The 19599-nt window shown below is 43.5% G+C and overlaps 1 protein-coding gene across 3 annotated transcripts in view; it reads left to right on the top strand.

The window, feature by feature from the left end:
* Positions 1 to 14304, top strand: part of aff2 (AF4/FMR2 family member 2) — a 465473-nt gene extending 451169 nt beyond the window's left edge. For all 3 annotated transcript variants that reach the window (XM_033030286.1, XM_033030287.1, XM_033030285.1), the window contains 4 exons: positions 1052 to 1145; positions 6194 to 6243; positions 10231 to 10454; positions 12979 to 14304. In XM_033030286.1, the coding sequence (XP_032886177.1) occupies positions 1052 to 1145; positions 6194 to 6243; positions 10231 to 10454; positions 12979 to 13100 (490 nt within the window). In that variant the 3' untranslated portion in view covers positions 13101 to 14304. The remainder of the gene's footprint in view (positions 1 to 1051; positions 1146 to 6193; positions 6244 to 10230; positions 10455 to 12978) is intronic.
* The last annotated feature ends 5295 nt before the right edge of the window (positions 14305 to 19599 follow it).

Here is a 19599-nt window from a genome sequence, read left to right as displayed (position 1 = left end):
GAGAGTATTCTGAGGGATAGGATATACATGCATTTAGGTGAGGGAGAGTCAGCATGGTTTTGTACGTGGGAGGCCATGTCTCATGAATCAGATTGAGTTTTTTGAAGATGTGAGCAAAAAGGTTGACGAAGGTAGAGCTGTAGATGTATATATGGACCTCAGCAAAGTATTTGATAAGATTCCACATGGTAGGCTTCTCTGGAAGGTTAGATCACATGGGATCCAAGAAGAGATAGCTGAATGGATAGAAAATTGGCTTCATTGAAGGAAGCAGAGGGTAATGGTGGAATGTAGCTTCTCGGACTGGAGGCTTATGACAAGCGGTATGTCCCTGGGTTCGGTGCTGGGCCCATTGTTGTTTGTCATCTATATCAATGATTTGGATGAGAACGTACATGGCGAGATTAGCAAGTTTGAAGATGATATAAAGAGGGTGGTATTGCAGATAGTGAAGATGGATGTCAAAAATTGTAGCAGGACCATCATCGGTTGGTCAGGTGGGCTGAGGAATGGTTGATGGATACAGAGAAATTTGAGGTGTTGCATTTTAGGATGTCTAACATGGGCTGTACATGCACAGTGAATGGTAGGCCTCTGGGGAGTTTTGTATAGCAGAGGGATCTAGGAGTCCATAGGTTCTTTGAAGGCTGTGTCACAGGTAGACGGGTGGTCAAGAAGGCTTTTGGCACATTAATCTTCATCAGAATATTGAGTATAGCGGTTGTGAGGTCACATTACAATTGTATAAGACATGGCCTGTTTCCTTTATCATTGTTACATTTTTGCATCTTTCATCATTGTTCTATATGTCTCTACACCATCGTCTATATCTCTTGTTTCCTGTTCCCGTGACTTTCAGTCTGAAGAATTGTCTCGACCCGAAATGTCACCCATTCCTTCTCTCCAGAGATCCTGCCTGTCCCGCTGACTTACTCCAGCATTTTGTGTCTATCTTCTATTTACACTATGTTCTATAGTGAAATACCTTGTTTACAGAGGGTGCAATGTTTGATTGCTTGGTCTAACACCATCTTTCTCTAATTACATCTAGTTACCGATGCTTATCCCTTCTCTACTTGAGGATGTTCAGACTTAAGAAAGATCACGCCATGAAATATTCCCGATCTTTGATGGAATATTTTAAGGTAATTGTGCCTGAATCAGTTATCACAGTAGGTTGCCTTCAACATCTGCTATTACACTGTAATTTAGTCGGGACCAATTCCAGTCAAAAGTTCTCTTCTCCCAGACACTGATATTTTATTAAACGTTTTTGAGATGCAGTGCAGAAACAGGTCCTTTGGCCCACCGAATCCACACCAACCAATGTATGCTAACACTTTCCTACACACTGGAGGCAATGTACAATTTTACCTTAACAAATTAACCTAAAAACCTGCATGTCTGTGGAGTATGGGAGCAAACTGGAGCACCCGGAGAAAACACACGTGGTCACGGGGAGAACGTGCAAACTCTGCACAGACAGCACCCATAGTCAGAATCAAGCCCGGGTCTCTGGGGCAGTAAAGCAGCAATTCTACCACTGTGCCACCATGCCGCTCCTCTGGGAGAATCAGGGATTGTCAGATTGAGGTTGTTATGGGTAAATTGTCATTTAAAGCAAAGGCAGGAAGTTGGAGTTGTAGTCTGGATGAACCATGATCGAATTAAATGTAGCATCAGACTAGAAAGATTGATTATGCTCCATCTTATCCCATGCCCCTAAATTGAGAAACAAGCTTATTGATACTGTTGACATGAGGAACTGCAGATGCTGGTTTACCAAAAAAAAACAACACAAGGTGTTGGAGTAACACAAACAGGTCATGAAGGATCTCTGGAGAACATGGATAGGCGATGTTTCAGGTCATAGTCTGTGAAGGGTCACCACCTGAAACGTCGCCTGTCCAATGTCCTCCAGAGATGCTGCCTGACCCTCTGAGTTACTCCAGCCATTTGTGCCCTGATAAATACTGTCTCCCACCGGAAGGAACGCATTTGTAGACTTCAAATTCTCCCCTATCTGTTTCTAAAGGAGTAGAGAACATTAGAGAGGCTTTGATGCAAGATTCTTTTTAAATGATGAAATGCTTCCATAGATCAAAAGTGATAAACTGTTCCTTCTGGTTGGGGGCATCAGTGACAAGGAATCATCAGTTTTAATATTATCACCAAGAGACTGAACAAAGCACAAGAAGAAGCTTGTTTACACGTAGGCTTGTTGAAGCATGCAATGCTTTGCCACAGGGAATAGTTGTGACAGTTGCAGTTGCATCTTTTAAGCGGAAAATGGATGAGTATTTAAAGCAAAACACATAATTCAGTACAGATAGAATGGGGTAGTGGCATTAATCTTGAAATAGCATGTTGTTACCCTAGGCAGCAACTGGAGCTCATCCAAACCTTAATCTACACTCTCCTGAACCGATGAACTATTGACTGTCTTTGGTTGCACTAAGGACCTCCGGCATTTTTTTTGCACTTGTGATGAGGTTAATAATTTATTGAATTTTTGTTTATTATATGTTATCAATGTGCACTGTATTTATGAGCTTGATATAGAGTCATACAGCATGGAAACAGGCCCTTCAGCCCAAGTTGCCCACACCGACCAACATGTCCCATCTGCACAATTCTCACCTGCCTGCGTTTGGCCCATAGGCCTCAAAACCTGTCCTATCCATGTACCTGTCTCCAACAGGCCCTGTTTACATGTCATGATCTAATCTAAACAAAAACCTCCCAACCTCTCTAGCCATCCTTGTCTTCTTTAAACTTGTTTTGTGAGCAAGTCTTCTGTCACCCATCCTTGGTATCTGAACGTCAGAGTTTTATTATCAAGAAGCTGGTGACATTTTTAATTAATAGATACAAACAAGGGTAGGTTAAATTAAATTAAATTTCTTTATTTATATAGCACATTTTTAGTCAACTTGCATTGACCCCAAAGTGCTTCACATAATTACATCCACACACACAGGCAAAGGTGGGTGAAGTGTCTTTCCAAAGGACACACACAGGCAAAGGTGGGTGAAGTGTCTTACCCAAGGACACAACGACAGTATGCACTCCAAGCGGGATTCGAACCAGCTACCTTCCGGTTGCCAGCCGAACACTTAGCCCATTGTGCCATCTGGCAGTTTACAACCCAATGGCATGAACAATGTCAACCTATGACCTGCCACGCGTTGTCCTGCCACTCCCACCTTTCTTCTCCCCCCTACAATCAGTGTGAAGATGTGAAGTAGGGTTTCTATCCGAAACGTCACATCCATATCCTCCAAAGATTATGCCTGAGATTATGCCCTTAGTATCCTTAATTTTTAATGACTTACTTCAATTACTTAAAACCAATTTCCCGGCCCCCTTGATTCTAGAGCGTTGCCGTTTTACATGTTTTGCTGGACCAACAGAGGTCATGGGGGGGTGGGGGCAGGGCTCAGTTACCGGCCCGTAAAGTTGCTCGTGGAAGTCAGCTTTGGGAACGGATCTGCCAGCTCTGGCTGGACTGGATTTACAGAGTCCCGGCCACAGGGAGCAAATTCGACCCGCCGATCGGCCGCGGAAGTCCCAATGAGGTCCAGATCAGCTGCCTCACCCAGCCTAGGTATCACATTTTGGGATGGACTTCCAGGGAGGATTTTAATTGTGTCATTTTGTCCGGATTAAAAGAGGCGCCGGACCACCAGTTGCTGGAAAATCAGTGGTGGACTTGTATTTATAGCTTGGAGGTTTGCCTGTCTCTGCGATGAGCCTCTATGGCCTGGCTATATTTCCTTGAGTCCTGATGAACATTCTGCTCTCCATTGTATTCTTTTATCTATCCAAACACAACAGCTGAAACAGTTGATGTGTTCTCAGTGATTCCGCTTTGTAATTGTCTCTGCGTTAAACTCCATCTCATGCAGAGTTTTCCCCAAAACAGTTGTTCCTTTTGGCTGCTGAATCGTCTCCTCATTGTTATGTTTGGAGTGCCTCGTGGAATGAATATTTAAAAAGCCACAGAGTTTGCCAATTATTCACAACTGCGAACCAAACAGAATGTTTCCTTTTGGATTAGTTCTGCTGTTCCTATCCAAAACTAGGAACTACATACAGCTGGTTATTTATGCCCAAGACAGGAAATGTTTAGAGGGCTCTGTGGCATATGCGGGGAAATGGGATGGTCATAAGGTCATAAGTGATAGGTGCAGAATTAGGCCATTCGCCCCATCAAGTCTACTCATGGCTGATCTATCTTTCCTTCCTAACCCCATTCTCCTGCCTGCTCCCTTTAACCCCTGACACCCATACTAATCAAGAAACTATCTATCTCTGCTGTAAAAGTAGCCATTGACTGCCTCCACAGCCTTCTGGGGCGAAGAATTCCACCATAGTTGAGAAGGCCATCTTGGGTCATATGCAGGGTGATGGGAATGCCAACTTGGTCTGCATGGACAATGTGGCCCGAAATGTCTGTTACAGTGTTTTATAGCTCTTTGACTCTAAGTGGCGAAGCCAATTCATCCTCACTCCCTTTGCCAATAAAATCCAAGAACATTGAAGATTATAGCACAGGAATGGGCCCTTTGGCCACAATGTCCATGCCGAACATGACGCCAAGTTAAAATAATATCCTCTGCTTGCATGTGATCCATATCCCTCCATTCGCTACATATCCATGTGCCTCTTAGACACCACTATTGTATCTGTCTCCACCACCACCCCTGGCAGCGAGTTCCAGGCACCCACCACCCTCTGGGTAGAAAATATGCCCTGCGCATTTGTTTTAAACTCTGACCTTAAAGCTTTGCTCCATAGTTTTTAACATTTCCACCCTGGGAGAAAGATTCTGACTGTCCACCCCATCTAGACATCTCATAATGTTGTATTGAATGATACAATAAGACCTTTAGGCCTTCTCTTTCTCCCCTCTGCCACAGCTAAGCAGCCCACTGAGTAAACTGTCCCATTGACAGTTCCTACAGTGCGGCGATTCATTGTCTCAGTGCTGGGGCACCAGCATGGATTTTTCTCCTCAAGCATATGGAGCAGGATTTTTCCTAGATTCACGCTTTTCCCAGAATGACTCCATTTACACGTCACGCTGCCTTGGCGGGTCGCACCATGGCCACTCCCTCTTCTCCACTCTCCCATCGGGCAATAGGTATAGAAGTGTGAAATCGCACACCTCCAGAATCGGGGACAGTTTCTTCCCAGCTGTTATCAGGCAACTGAACCATCCTACCAACAACTAGAGAGCAGTCCTGAACTACTATCTACCTCATTGGAGATTCTGGGACTATCTTCGATCGGACTTTACTGGTTTTATCTTGCACTAAACGTTATTCCTTTATCATGTTTCTGTACACTGTGGACAGCTCGATTGTAATCATGTATTGTCTCTCTGCTGACTGGTTAGCATGCAACAAAAGCTTTTCACTGTACCTCGGTACATGTGACAGTAAACTAAACGAAACTAAAGAGAATGGTGCCTGTATGAATCATGGTCAACGCACATTAGCTGTCTAAAGCTTCAACACTGAGCAGGTTGCAAACAAGTGATCACAGGAGTGGATGGGAGATCAATGGCATCGCTTTTAGAGATACAGCCAGGATACAGTCCCTTCAGCCCATCCAGTCCAAGCCGACCAAGTCGGCTGACTCATATTTCTGCATTTGGCCCACCGTCATCTAAACCACTTCTTTCCTCGACATCATTTACCCATTTAGAGATACAGCATGGAAACAGGCCCTTTGGCCCATCAGACCCATGCTGACCATCGAATACCCGTTCACACTAGTTCTATCTTATCCCACTTTCCCATCCACTCCCTTCACATCAGGGGAAATTTATAGAGGGCCAATTAGCCTACATCTTTGGGATGTGGGAAGAAAGCCGAGCACCTGGAGTAAACCCACAAAGTTACAGGGAGAACGTGCAAACTCCACACAAACCGCAAACGAGGTCAGGATGGAACCCGGGATCTCTGGCGCTGTGAGGCAGCAGCACTACCAGCTGCACCATTATGCCGTCCCTTCGTTCCTTTATTTTTGCTAATCTGCCAATGAAACCCCTGGCAAATAATCCTCCATCAGGTCTGGCCTTTTGTGCTGCTCCATCCAAATAAGGAATTTCAAATCGCACTTGTCTGGCTAAGAAAGCTGCCCTTGGCCTCTGTTGTATTTTGACCACTGATTTTCTGTGTTGCAGAGTTCTTCGAAAGCATCGCAAGCACCGTCTCCTTGGGGAACGAATGGAAAGTAAGTTTTCTTTCTTCATTTCCTGGCTCCACAAGCTTACAGAATTTTAGATGATGTGCTCCCACAGATTCCCTGTAAAATGTGTTCCCAAGAGAGGTTAGAACATTGAACATAGATGGTCCAACAGGTGGAGGGCTTTCAGCACATTGGCCTTCATCAGTCAGAGCATTGAGTATCGAAGTTGGGACGTCATGTTACAGTTGTGTGAGACATTGGTGAGGCCGCATTTAGAGTATTGTGTTCAATTTTGGTGACCATGTTATAGGAAATATGTTGTCAAGCTTGAAACGGTTCAGAGAAGATTTACCAGGATGTTGCCAGGACCTGAGGGCCTGAGTTACAGGGTGAGGTTGAGTAGGCTGGGGCTTTATATCTTGGGCACCGGAGCATGAAGGGCGATCTTATAGAAGTGTGCAAAATCATACGAGGAACATAACGGTTGAACGGACAGTCTTTTGCCCAGAGAAGGGGAATCGCGAACCAGAGGACATAGCTTTAATGTGAGAGGGGAAAGATTTAATGGGTAACTTTGTTTACACAAAGGGTGATGGGTGAATGGAACATGCTGCCAGAGGAGGTAGTTAAGGCAGGTACTATCGCAGCATTTAAGAAACATTTAGACAGGTACGTGGATAGATTAAATTTAGAGGTATATGGACCAAATGCAGGCAGATTAGACTAGTGTGGATGGGGTATGTTGGTCAGTGTGGGCTGGTTGGGCTGAAGGGTATGTTTCCATGCTGTATGACTCTATGAGTCTAACAGCACTCCCTTTCCGGTATTTGTCCTATATCCATTGGGAAACTGCTTTTACACCAAACATAGAACAGTACAGCACAGGAACAGACCTTTTGGCCCACAAGGTCTGCACCGAACATGACGCCCAGTTAAATTAATGTCCTCTACCTGCACATGATCAATACCCCTCCATTCCCTGCATAACCAAATGCCTATCTAAAAGCCTCGTAAACACCACTAACGTATCTGCCTCAGCAGCGTGTTCCAGTGTTAAATATAATGTTCCCCTCTCAACTTAAAACTATACCCTCCAGATGATCCTGACCTTGGGTGGTGTCTGTGTGGAGTTGGCACGTTCTCCCTGTGACCACGTGGGTTTCCTCCGGGTGCTCTGATTTCTTCCCACGTCCCAAAGACGTGCAGAAAAGCCTACACAGATCACGGGAAGAACGTACAAACTCCGTACAGACAACACCCGTAGTCAGGATCGAACCCGGGTCTCTGGCGCTGTAAGGCAGCAACTCTACCGCGGCACCACTGTGCCACCCTCAGCTATCTCAACAAAGTTCTGAGGCGTAAGAGTGACTTTCTAATAGATTAGCCCACTATTACAAGTGCAATCAGGTCACAAACACGGCATCAGTCACATTTGTTTTATATTTAACATGCAATCATTTCATTCTGTCCCCTCCTGTCCAGAGACTTTATATAACCTCGCTACACACAGCCAGTTTCCAATAAAGGCGAATTGTCAACAGTTAAAGTGATTTACCTTCCTCCTGTGTTGCAATCTTTCAATTTAATATCGACCTTTAGACTTGGAGTCACAATGTTTACGTTTACTGAAAAGTTGATGAATATTTCATTGATAGATGTTAAGATCCAGTTTAAAAGCAATCAAAGTCACGGATGATTGGCAAGTAGCAGTCACATTTACAAGGCTTTTTGTTTGTGATTATGACAGAGTTCAGCCGGATTTTATCGGGCCTGAATGCTTTTCAATACAACATTTATCCCTGTCGCCTGTCAGACAGAATAAGGAAGGGCTGAGAGTAATTATTGTGAATAAAATAGCAGAACTCTGATTGATTTCCGCAATAAAATCATACATCATGGTGTTAATCAAGCTCCTCTTGAATGCTTGCAAACTGTTTAATCTATTGATCATGAAAGCAACCCATTTTTATAATGAACACAGGGACTGCCTACAGGATCAGCAGCATCTGCTTCCTCCTCCACTGCTGTTTGTCTCTTAATTATATTAAGAGTTTTCAAGGAGATAAACAAGCTGGACTTGAGCCAGTTCTTAAGCTCTCTCCCAATAGAGCCCCGCTCTATCCTGGGTTTGACCCTGTGACTTACAAGGTCAACTGATAACATCTCTACACCTGTTAATTCTTCAAACCAGCACATCTTTCATCATGTCATAACAAGGAACTGCAGACCTACAAAGTCCTGAGCTACCATCTACCTCATTGAAAACCCTCGGACTATCTTTAATCGGACTTCACTGGCATTTATTTTGCACTAAATTTTACTCCCTTTATCCTGTATCTGTACACTGTGGATGGCTTGATTGTAATCATGTATAGTCTTTCCGCTGACTGGATAGCACGCAACAAAAAATCTTTTCACTGTACCTCGGAACACGTGACGATAATAAAGTAACCCAAACAGATGCTGATGTACAACAAACATATACACAATAAACTGGAGTAACTCAACGAGTCAGGCAGCATCTCTGGAGAAAATGGATGTGATGTTTTGGGTCGGGACGATTTCTTGAGTTTGAAGACGGGTCCAAAACTGAAATGTCAGTTATCCGTTTTCTCCAGAGTTGCTGCCTGACTCGTTGAGTTACTCCAGCATTTGAGTACATGAGATTTTGTTTGCCTGCTCTATTAACAGCAGAAAAGAACAAACAACATAGAGCATAAGAACAGGATCTTCGGCCCACAACGTCTGTGCCAAACTTGATGCCAAGACACAGTCTTAACTGTCAGCACATGATCAATATCCCTCCATTCCTTGCATGTCCATGTGCCCATCCAAAAGTCTCTTGATACCACTCGTATCTGCCTTTACCACCTCCCATGGCACCATAGGAGAGTTCCAATTTAAAAATAAAAGTGCAAGAAACACTATGTAGGTAAGGCCTCATCTGTGGGAAGAGGAACAGAGTTAATGTTTCAAGTTGAAGACCCTTCATTAGAACTGATTATGCCTGGAAGAATAGAGGCAGTGAATTAAACAAGTAAATACAAATTAAATAAAAACTGCAGATGCTGGAAGCCTAAAATATAAACAGAAAATGCAGGAAACACTCATCAGGTCCGGCTGCATCAGTGGGAAGAAAAAAGAGAGTTGTTGTTTTAGGTCAAAGACCCTTCGTCAGAATTTTCAAGTTACAATTGACTTGAGGGATAGCAGTTCCAGCATACAGGACCAATTATCGCTTTCTGGATAAGACTGAGAGTAATACTGCATGCAAAAGAGCATAGTGGTCAGGATCACGGACAAGCTAAATATTCCCTTCACCATCTACCTTATTGGAAACCCGAGGACTATCTTTAATCGAACTTCACTGGACTTTATTTAGCACTAAATTTTATTCCCTTTATCCTGTATCTGTCTACTGTGGATGACTTGATTATAATCATGTACAGCAGTCTTTTGGCTGACTGGATAGCACGAAGCATAAAAGCTTTTCACATGTATCTCAGTAAATGTGCCAATGATAAACTAAACTAAAGGCCACACCTTGTCCAATAAAGGATGAGGTGCTGACTCTCAAATCTGTGTTTGTTTTAGTTTTTAGTTTCAGAAATGCAGTATGGAAACAGGCCCTTCTGCCCCACCAAGTCCATGCAGACCATCAATCACCCATTGACATTAATTCCATGTTATCCCACTTTCTCCTCCACATGAAGAGCAATTTGTTACAGAGGCCAATTAGCCTCCATAACCCGCATGTCTTCCAGACATGGGAGGGCAGCGGAGCATGCGGAGGAAGCTTTTCACTGTAGCTCAGCACACGTGACAATAATAGGTTCTTGCTTGGTAAGGGTGTCAGAGGTTATGGGGAGAAGGCAGGAGAATGGGGTTGAGAGGGTCAAATGGCCTAATTCTGCTCCTAGGCCTTATGAACTAATGAACTAAACTAAACTAAAAGGTGGCCATGTGGACTTCAAGATTTCGTGGCATCACCCAGTTTTGGTTTACAATCCTCTTTCTATTTTTTTTGTGTAGAACCACGGGAACAGCCTCCCCTTTGTCACCCAGCCCATCTCCAGTCAGCTCCGTCGGGTCTCATGGGAGCAGCACCAGTACTACTGCGTCTTCACCCTCAGCAACCATCAGCATTCCCCAACGGATCCACCACATGGCTGCCAGCCACGTCAACATCACCAACAACATCCTCAGGAGTTACGAGCACTGGGACACTGCTGACAAGTTGGCCAGAGAGAACAAAGGTCAGTGCGCTGAGGCTATGCTCCCTCTGCTTGTTGATACAGTGGAATGTAGAATATGGGCATGATGGCGCAACAGTAGAGTTGCTGATTTACAGCGCTAGAGACTCGGAATCCATCTTGATTCCATGTGTTTGTCTTTACGGCGTTCGTACGTTCTTTCTGTGACCGTGTGGGTTTTCCCCGGGTGCTCAAGTTTTCTTCCATACTCCAAAGACTCACAGGTTTGAAGGTTAATTGGCTTCAGTAAAAAAAAACTAAATTGTCCCGAGTGTGCAGGATAGTGCTAGTGTACGGGGTAATCGCTGGTCGGCGTGGACTCGGTAGGCCGAAGGACCTGTTTCCACGCTGTATCTCTAAGCTAAACTAGGCTCTACAATCAGTCTGAAGACGAGTCCCAACCCAAAACATGCCTGTCTGTTCCCACCACAGATGCCATTGAGTTCCTCCAGTGCTTTGTGCTTTGCTCAAAATTCCAGCAACTGCAGTTCAATGCGTCTCATGTGAACCTGCAACACTGCAGTACTGAGGCAGCAGCTCTACCAGCTGTGCTACCATGCCATCTCTTCATTGGAATGAGATTGAGATGGACACTGTAATGAATTTCCAGAGAATAATGTTGAAGAAGGGTTCCAATCCAAAACTTCACCTATCCTTGTTCTCCAGAGATGCTGCCTGGTCTGTTGAGTTACTCCCGCACTTTGTCTCCTCACAGAGTTTCCAATCACAACTTACTAAAAAGATGTGCTTTAAGATGTGCTTGGAGGATCATAGATGTAAACTAATATCATCCTATCTGTCTGTTTAGAAGGTTGACAATCCCACATTCACAAATGATTCCAAAAAGTCCAATAAATTCAATTTCTGGGCACTTTGGAGTCCTATGCCAACTAGTGAAATGGATGTTAAATGGTGATAAAAAAAAATCTAGCCAAATTATGCCTAATCATGTAAAGCACTTCAACGCTTGTTTGTGATATTTAATTAAAAGTTTAAGGTTAAGAGGTTTTACATCAAGGCACATTATAGCTGAGTGATCTTGCTTGCACTGTAGTTAAGATGAAAAAATATCCACTTCATGTTTTTTTTTGCTTTGTGAATTAACAAGGGAAAATATCAACCAAATGTATTTCATTAGATGCAGATAAATTGCAAATTAGTCATAAAGAATGCCATCAAAGAGAATCTACAGGAAGCAAATAGCCTGTATTAGGATCTTAAAATAGAGCAGTTTATGAGGCAATGAATGTGGAATATAACAATATGACAATGTTTAAAATAATATTGCAATAATGCCTTCTAGCTGCATTGAGTAAGAGATTTCAAGCTATTTTGCAGAAACACGTATTATGTGCAGTTCTGGTCGCTCCTTTACAGGAAAGATGTGGAGGCTTTGGAGAGGGTGCAGAGGAGGTTTACCAGGATGCTCATAAAGGGCCTGTCCCACTTGGCGATTTTTTTCAGCGACTGCTGGCATCATTGACTGACGTATCAGGTCACCAAAAAATACGAGTGATGCAGCGTGACGCGGCGTGATGACATATGATGCAGCGGTGACACAGCGTGATGACGTATGATGCGGCAGTGTCGCGGCGTGATGACATATGATGCGGCAGTGATGCGCCGTGATGGCGCGGTGTTTTTTCAAGCATCGCAACATTTTTTTGCTCGCCGCTGGATTTTGAAATGTTCAAAATCTTTTGTCGACAGTGATATGATGCCAGCAAAATCACCAACTGAGACAGGCCCTTAAGTTTATAAATTCATCAGTTATAGGAGCTGAATTAGGCCCTTCGGACCATCAAGTCTACAACATGGCTTCGATCATGACTGACCTATATTTTCTTGCCTTTCTCCCCTTATCTCCTGATACCCTTACTAATCAAGAATCTGTCAATCTGCGCCTTAAAAATACCCAATGACTTGGCCTGGACAGTCGTCCACAGATTCACCACACTGGATTAGATGGTTTCAGCTGCAGGGAGAGGTTGGATAGACTTGGATTGTTTTCTCTGGACAGTTGGAGATTGATTTACATAAAATTATAGATACATAAAATTACGAGAGACATAGATAGGGTAGACAGTCAGAACCTTTCTCCCAGGGTGGAAATGTCCAACATAAGGTGAGAGGAGGGAAGTTTGATGAAGATGTGTTGGGCTTGTTTTTTACGCAGAGAGTGATGCAGGCCTGGAACAGATTGCTGGGAGTGGTGGCAGAGGCAGATACAGCAGTGGTGTTCGAGAGGCATTTAGGTAGGCACATGGAAGAGCAGGGAATAGCCGGTATATGGTTCATGTACAGCAGATGAGAATAGTTTAACTTGCCATCATGTTCGGCAAAAGCATTGTGGGCTGACGGGTGAGTTCCTGTTCTGTACTGTTCTATGTACTATAAAAAGAGGCCATTCAACCCATCAAGTCTATGCCAGCACTTAGAGCAATCCTTTTCCATCATTCTATGCTCCAGCCAACCTGTTCTGTGTTCTAAGTCACATTGTTAATTTTTCTTTCCTTCTTCATTGCAGAATTCTTTCACGAGCTGGACACATTGATGGGGCCACTAACGCAACACAGCAGCATGACCACCCTGGTCCGTTACACCCGGCAGGGACTGCATTGGTTGAGGGTGGAAGCCCACTTATTGTAGTGACTGTGCTGCACGCTGCTTTTTAATTTTCCGTTCAGTTGGCATTTCCATCTCTACCTCTGCCAGGACCACGATCGGCGGATGCCCCCCCCCTGCCAGTCCCGGGCACCGAATCCAAACCACCGGCGATGTATCTCTCCCCCTCCCTCTCCCCCCGCTGCCCTGCAGCCTGCCTCTGCCAGAGGACATTGTCTCCCCATGGCCAATAGTTTGACCGAGAGCCTGTGCTTCGAGGGAGGGGAGGAGAGCCCCAGCGGGCCACGAGGAGTGGAGGAGTGAAGTACCAACGTCATATGTTTCTGTGCTTTCATCTGAGTGCATCGATTTCTGCTCGCCTTTGCGAAGACAACAGGCACTGTACACTGCCCAAGGGCCAAGACAAGTCAAAACCAGGAAAAGTATGATGTGTCTGAGAGAGAGAGAGAGAGAGAGCGAGAGAGAGGGAGAGAGCGAACTAAAATGAAAGAAGCGACTATGCCGAGTTACGAATGGAAATCCCCAACAAGAATCAGATCCAAATAAATCATTGTTGTGCTTCCTTGTGACTCAGGCTGAGAGGGGTAAGCACTGGGTCATGGCAGAATGTTTGAACGTCAGACTGTGAGCCCTGAGGTCAGAACAGAGTCTGACATTTACACAGGCAAGTCGTTTGACTCTTGATTTTGTACCCTTTCTAAAGGAAAATGTACTCGAGTAGAAATGGAAAACTGAGCATTGAACAGAGGTCTGCTCTACTTGCTTTCTGCACAATGGGGACTCACCATCTCCCATGTTGTCAGGTATGCCTTAGAGATTGGTGATCACAAGCACTTTTTTTTGTTGCAAATATTTATTAGGATAGAATTCCTAACACCTAGGTAATGTGTGAAGGAAAATTTCCACGGTCCTGGCCTTGCCATTTATAAGGATGAGCCCAAAACTTGGGCTGTGTATATTTTCAAAGGTGAATTTCAGTCCTTCCAATCGTCATGACAATATCTTCAGACACATCCAGCTTCTATTTTCAGCACCAGGAGATCTTTGATACTCTTGTGATCTTTTTTTTATATATCAAGTTATGCCACATTGTAACCCATACCAAAATATGGAACTGAAAAATGTCCTCCAACTGTGATAAGATGATGCTTGAACATTTGAGGGGATGGAACGTTCAAAGAACTAAGGTATCTCCAAAGTGGACGAAAGGATCTATTGAGAGAAAAAACCCCAACGGTTTGAAGTTATCGATGCTCAAGTACTTAAGATGCTTCAGTGGGATTCCTCACTGCTTCATTATAGTGGACGTGGTGTTAATTTGTGTCATATACATGAGATGGCACCTCGCCGTTAATAACCAAGGGTGCAATTTCGGAAAGTAGTTGAGAGTGCTCATTTGCAGATACCTCATGCGCCTGTCCAGGATCAAGACTACTCAATGCTAATGAGGTTCCTCCATCATATCAAAATGCATCTCAACTTAAACAAACTGAATTAAGCAGAACAAAGGGCCCTGTTCGCCCAAAGACCATCTCAGCCGAGGTTTATATGTAAGGAGCTGGAGAGAATTATGGACACTAAAAACTGGAGTAACTCAGCGAGTCAGGCAGCATCACTGGAGAAAAGGAATAGGTGACGTTTTTGGTCTGATCTTTGAGTCTGAAGAAGGGTCTCAACCCGGAATGACACCTATTCCTGTTCTCCAGAGAAGCTGCCTGACCCGCTGAGTTACTCCAGATGGAGATATTTATGGGTGGTTATCGGTGGAGGCATGACATGCAATATCAGTTCTTATGAATTAAGAGCCATTTAGATGTCCTTCAACCATCCCTCACCCTGTCTCTGGTAAAAGGTACAATTATCATTAATCCAATGTCCATCATATATTGTTGAGCTTCAAAAGATAAATGCAATGCAGCAAAATCGTAAAGAACTCATGCTAGATATTTTAATAGGATGCATATCTGACAAATGCAGTGATGGAGGAGATTAAGATACGCAAAGCTGTCTGTGCCTTATTAACTTTTGAAAGCACAGCCAAATCTAATAGGAGATAGTTTGTGGATTGGGATGTGTAGCTGCACACATTGGTAGGTCACAAAATATGAGTACCTTACATTCCCCGAACTTAATTGGTATTTTAAAAAAGGCACAGTGCTCAAACTGCGGAGTTCCTTGGCATTTTCACTGACCATGCAATTAGTTGTTCACTTTGATTTCTCAGGTTTGCAACTGAAATGGGAAAAACTACAGGTCCACCACCGATTTTCTTGAACCTGATGGGGAAAAATAGGTACATTCCTCCTCATGATTTTAGGACAGCCACCTTGCACTCCCCCTTAAAACTTACTGCCTTGATAAAAAATAAATCTTGCTCTTGGCATACCATCAAATCTTGTTTGGATCTGATCCAAATGTTGGATTTCCCCAGGATATTCTGCTTTATAGATGGTGTTGTGTCGATTCAAGGTGTTTCACCTCATTGAAAGTTTATATAAAATCACCACAGTAATCAGTCCCACAAAACACATGCACATAAGTAAATTCATAGATTTTAATTCCTGTTAATCGCAGGTGGATGTAAAAATAAATATTAATTCCCATGTGCCTGCATAGCTTAGAAGGGTTATTCTGCTTTCAAAGCTCCAGTGAAAATATTCCCCAGAGAACAAATTGGGGTGTGTTCATCGCCTGAGATAGTCATTCAGGAACTCTTTAAGAGTAATCATAGCAATTTGTATTTATATAGTGCTTTTAGTTAAGTAAATCACCAGAGGCACAACACAGCAGACAAACACTGACATTAGCCACATAGGGAATTATTAGTGTGGGAAGGAACTGTAGATGTTGGTTTACACCAAAGATAGACACAAAATGCTGGAATAACTCAGTGGGACAGGCAATACCTCTGGAGAAAAGGAATAGGTGACGTTTTGGGTCTGACCCTTCGTCAGACTGAGATTCAAGGGTGAGGGAAACTAGAGGTACCTGTATGTAAAGGTATAGAACAATCAGAGCTGGCCCAGTGGCCACGGAGCCTACAATAGTCCATTGTTGGCTGTGGAGGAGGTGATAACGAAGGGATAATCTCCAGCAATGCTGCCTGACCCACTGAGTTACTCCAGCATTTTGTGTCGCTCGAGGGAATTGTTTGAACAAGTTGATTGAAACCTAGGCAGTGATTTGAGGAGGGTTTTAATGGAGGCAATTGGGGAGGGTGATGATGAGGGGAGTGATTTTCCAGAGCATAGTCTAGCCTTTGAACCCACTCCTGTTACTGTTGGTCTGCATAAAGGAACTTGTTGATCTCTTATCAGAACGAGATGTTCGTCAGGGAATGTTGCCGACTGGCCCATTCCATATGTGCTGAGGGACTCGCTGAAGCTTGGTGTAGTCAATGCCAAGGCTCTGTGGGGGAGGACCATAGTCTAGGGTTTCATCAATGGCAAGATATTGTGGGGGCTGGGAGTGGGTAGGATCTGGTGGAAACGCCCCTCTAATAAGGGAAGGGATTTCACCCTAGTGGCTCACATGAGTGGCAAGAGTGCTTGGTAACAGGATAGTTTGTGAAGATGACTGAATGTTACAAGCACTACTATTTCTGGTGGAATTATTATCTTTGAGTAAGAGGCCAGGTCAAGAGGAAGGAATGCAGAAACATCAGAGAGCATGAAAGGGGTAACATGGTTGATTGGGTGCCAGGCAATGGATAGGTTTGAAACAGAAGCTTGAGATCTTTAGTGTTGAGCTATTGGTGAATTATGAATTGGCATAGGGAAGTACCCATGTGGTTATAGGGTCATACAACCTATTGTTAAATCTCTTCCCAGCTGAAAACAGAACTACACTCAGTCACTCTTTCAGCTGTTTAGCTTTTCCAATTTCCAAGAAATAAGAGCAAGATTAAGGTTTGCAGGCATTGTTAAATCTGTCATTGGGAGGTTATATTTGGAAATTATGATTAAATATCTTGGTCAGGTGTAGGCGGTGTTTCCATTGTGAATGTGAGTACAATTGATCTGATTTACCGCAAACAGTTTAGAGCCTGGCCGATCATCCTCAGCTTTAGAGTTAAACCCTAGCAAAGACACCCACAGCCATAAATTAGTGTTCAAAAATAACCTGAACGAGAGAGTGAAGATATTTGAAAAGTTGCAACTTAGTTTCTCAAAGTATCACAATAAGGTAATAAGATCCTCAGACATAGGAACAGAATTAGTCCATTCGGCCCATCGAGTCTGCTCTGCCATTAGATCACGGCTGATCTATCTTTTCCTCTCAACTCCATTCTCCTGCTTTCTCCCCATAATCTTTGAAACCTAGTAATCACTACTTTAAAATTTCCCAATGACTTAGCCTTCAGAGATGTCTGTGGCAATGAATTCCACAGATTATCATGCAACATAAAACCTTTCACTGTACCCCAGAACATGTTGCAATAAACTAAACTAAACTGAACTGAACTGAAATTCGCCACCCTCTGGCTAAAGGAATCCCTACTCATCTCCAATCTAAAGGTATGTCCTTTTATTTTGAGGCTGTGCCCTCTGGTCCTAGACTCCCACCCTGGAAACATCCACTCTATCTAGGCCTTTTATTATTCAATAGGTTTCAATGAGGTCCACCCTCATCCTTCTCAACTCCAGTGAGCACAGGCCCAGAACCATCAAACACTCCTCATAAAATAACCAACATTATAATTCAGATTTGACTGTGAGGAACTTCAGATGCAGGAGGTACCTAATATGGTGACCAGCTTGCAGTAGCTGGAATTGCACACTGAAGGGTAAACACAAAATGCATTCACTTTTGGATGGATTACAGAGGAAGACATACTGAGTATAAAAGTTATAATTTACATCTTTAATGACAGCTCAAAAGAGGAAAATCTTTCTAGTAAGGAAGCAATAAAGCAGTCTTTTTCAGTAAAATAGTTGTAACCTGATTTTCACTTTTGTCTATAGGACAGTTCAAAAGAGTTTTTCTTTCCCCAACAACTTCCCCTGTTGAAGTGTCTGTCACAGAATACAGTCTGGTGTAGTCTTGTATCTTGTTTCTGAATGATGGAATGATTGTCACTTCTGTGGGATCAGAGGCAACTGGTGAAACCCCTGTTAGGCACAAAATGCTGACCCCTGACTGCCATAGAACTGGAGAGAAGGAATGGGTTACATTTTAGGTTGAGAGCCTTCTTTCGACCCAAAATATCAGCCATTCCTTTTCTGCAGAAATGCTGCCTGCCGCACTGAGTTACTTCAGCGTTTTATGTCTATCTTTGGTGTCTATCTTTGGTGTTCCTTCCTACATGTAATGTAAATGCCAGCGCCCCATAGGTGAGGCAGTATTGACTTGATGGGCCAGGCAGGTAGATAGTTTTGCACAAAGTTATACAGTGTAGAAACAGGCCCTTCAGCCCAACTTGCCCACACCGACAACTGTGACCCATCTTCACGAAACCCACCCACCCATATCCCTCTAAAACTATCCTATACATGTACCTGTCTAAATGATTCTTAAAAAATTGCAATAGCACCTGTCTCAACTACTTCTAATCCTATCCATGGACATGTCCAAATGTTTTTTAAGTAGGTAGTTTGGCAGATGGAAGACAACTTTTACTGGGCTTCTCCTGATGAAGGGAGTTGAAGTTCTAGATGTCTTCATTTTGATTGATCAGGAGCAAGGGATTCCTAAAGTCTACAAGGATTAGGGTTTTTTTAGAAACAACATCCTTGAAGCCTTTACTCTCTAAGGAATATCTTTAAACTGCCTAGAACAGGGTAACTCGTTCCACGGCTCAAATATTGAGTATGAGCCAAGGGGGCTCACCTTTCAACCCTGCTTGAGTGTAATCAGAATTGTGTTACTGTAGTTTGGCAGACTGTAGTCAGCAGACACAAGGAACTGCAGATAAACAAAAAAGTGTAGGAGTAATTCAGCGGCTCTATCTTTGGTATAAACTAGCATCTGCAGTTTTTTGTGTACGAAAGATATGCAGATGCTGGTTTACACCGAAGATAGACATAAAATGCTGCATTAGCTCAGCGGGTCAGGCAGCATCTCTGGAGAAAAATAATAGGTGGCATTTCGGGTCGAGACCCTGCTTCAGACTCAAGAAGGGTCTTGACCCAAAACATCACCTATTCCTTTTCTCCAGAGACGCTGCCTGACCCACTGTGTTACTCCCACATTTTGTGTCTATCTGGAGTTCTTTGTTTCTACAAGAAACTGCAAGTGTTGGAATCAAGAGTAGAACACAAAGTGCTGGAGGAACTCATCAGGTCATGCAGCATCTGTGGAAGGAGTGAGCAAGCGACGTTTCGGGTCAGGACCCTTCTTCAAGCAATTGGATGTTGAGAACTCTGAGAATCGCACTGTGATATTTCCGCTAATGTGTGGCTCCTTCACTGCCGGCATGGTCCAATGAATAAGAATGAGATTTATCAGTCGGAGCAGAAACGCTTTCTAAAGCACGTTCATAAAATCTTGTCCCATGGAATGAACTATTTCTTAGCCAAATGTG

Source organism: Amblyraja radiata, chromosome 12 (genome assembly GCF_010909765.2).
Source record: "Amblyraja radiata isolate CabotCenter1 chromosome 12, sAmbRad1.1.pri, whole genome shotgun sequence".
Classification (NCBI taxonomy): Eukaryota; Metazoa; Chordata; class Chondrichthyes; order Rajiformes; family Rajidae; genus Amblyraja; species Amblyraja radiata.
Note: the sequence above shows the minus strand (reverse complement) of the source record. Positions and strands in the feature narration are given on the sequence as shown.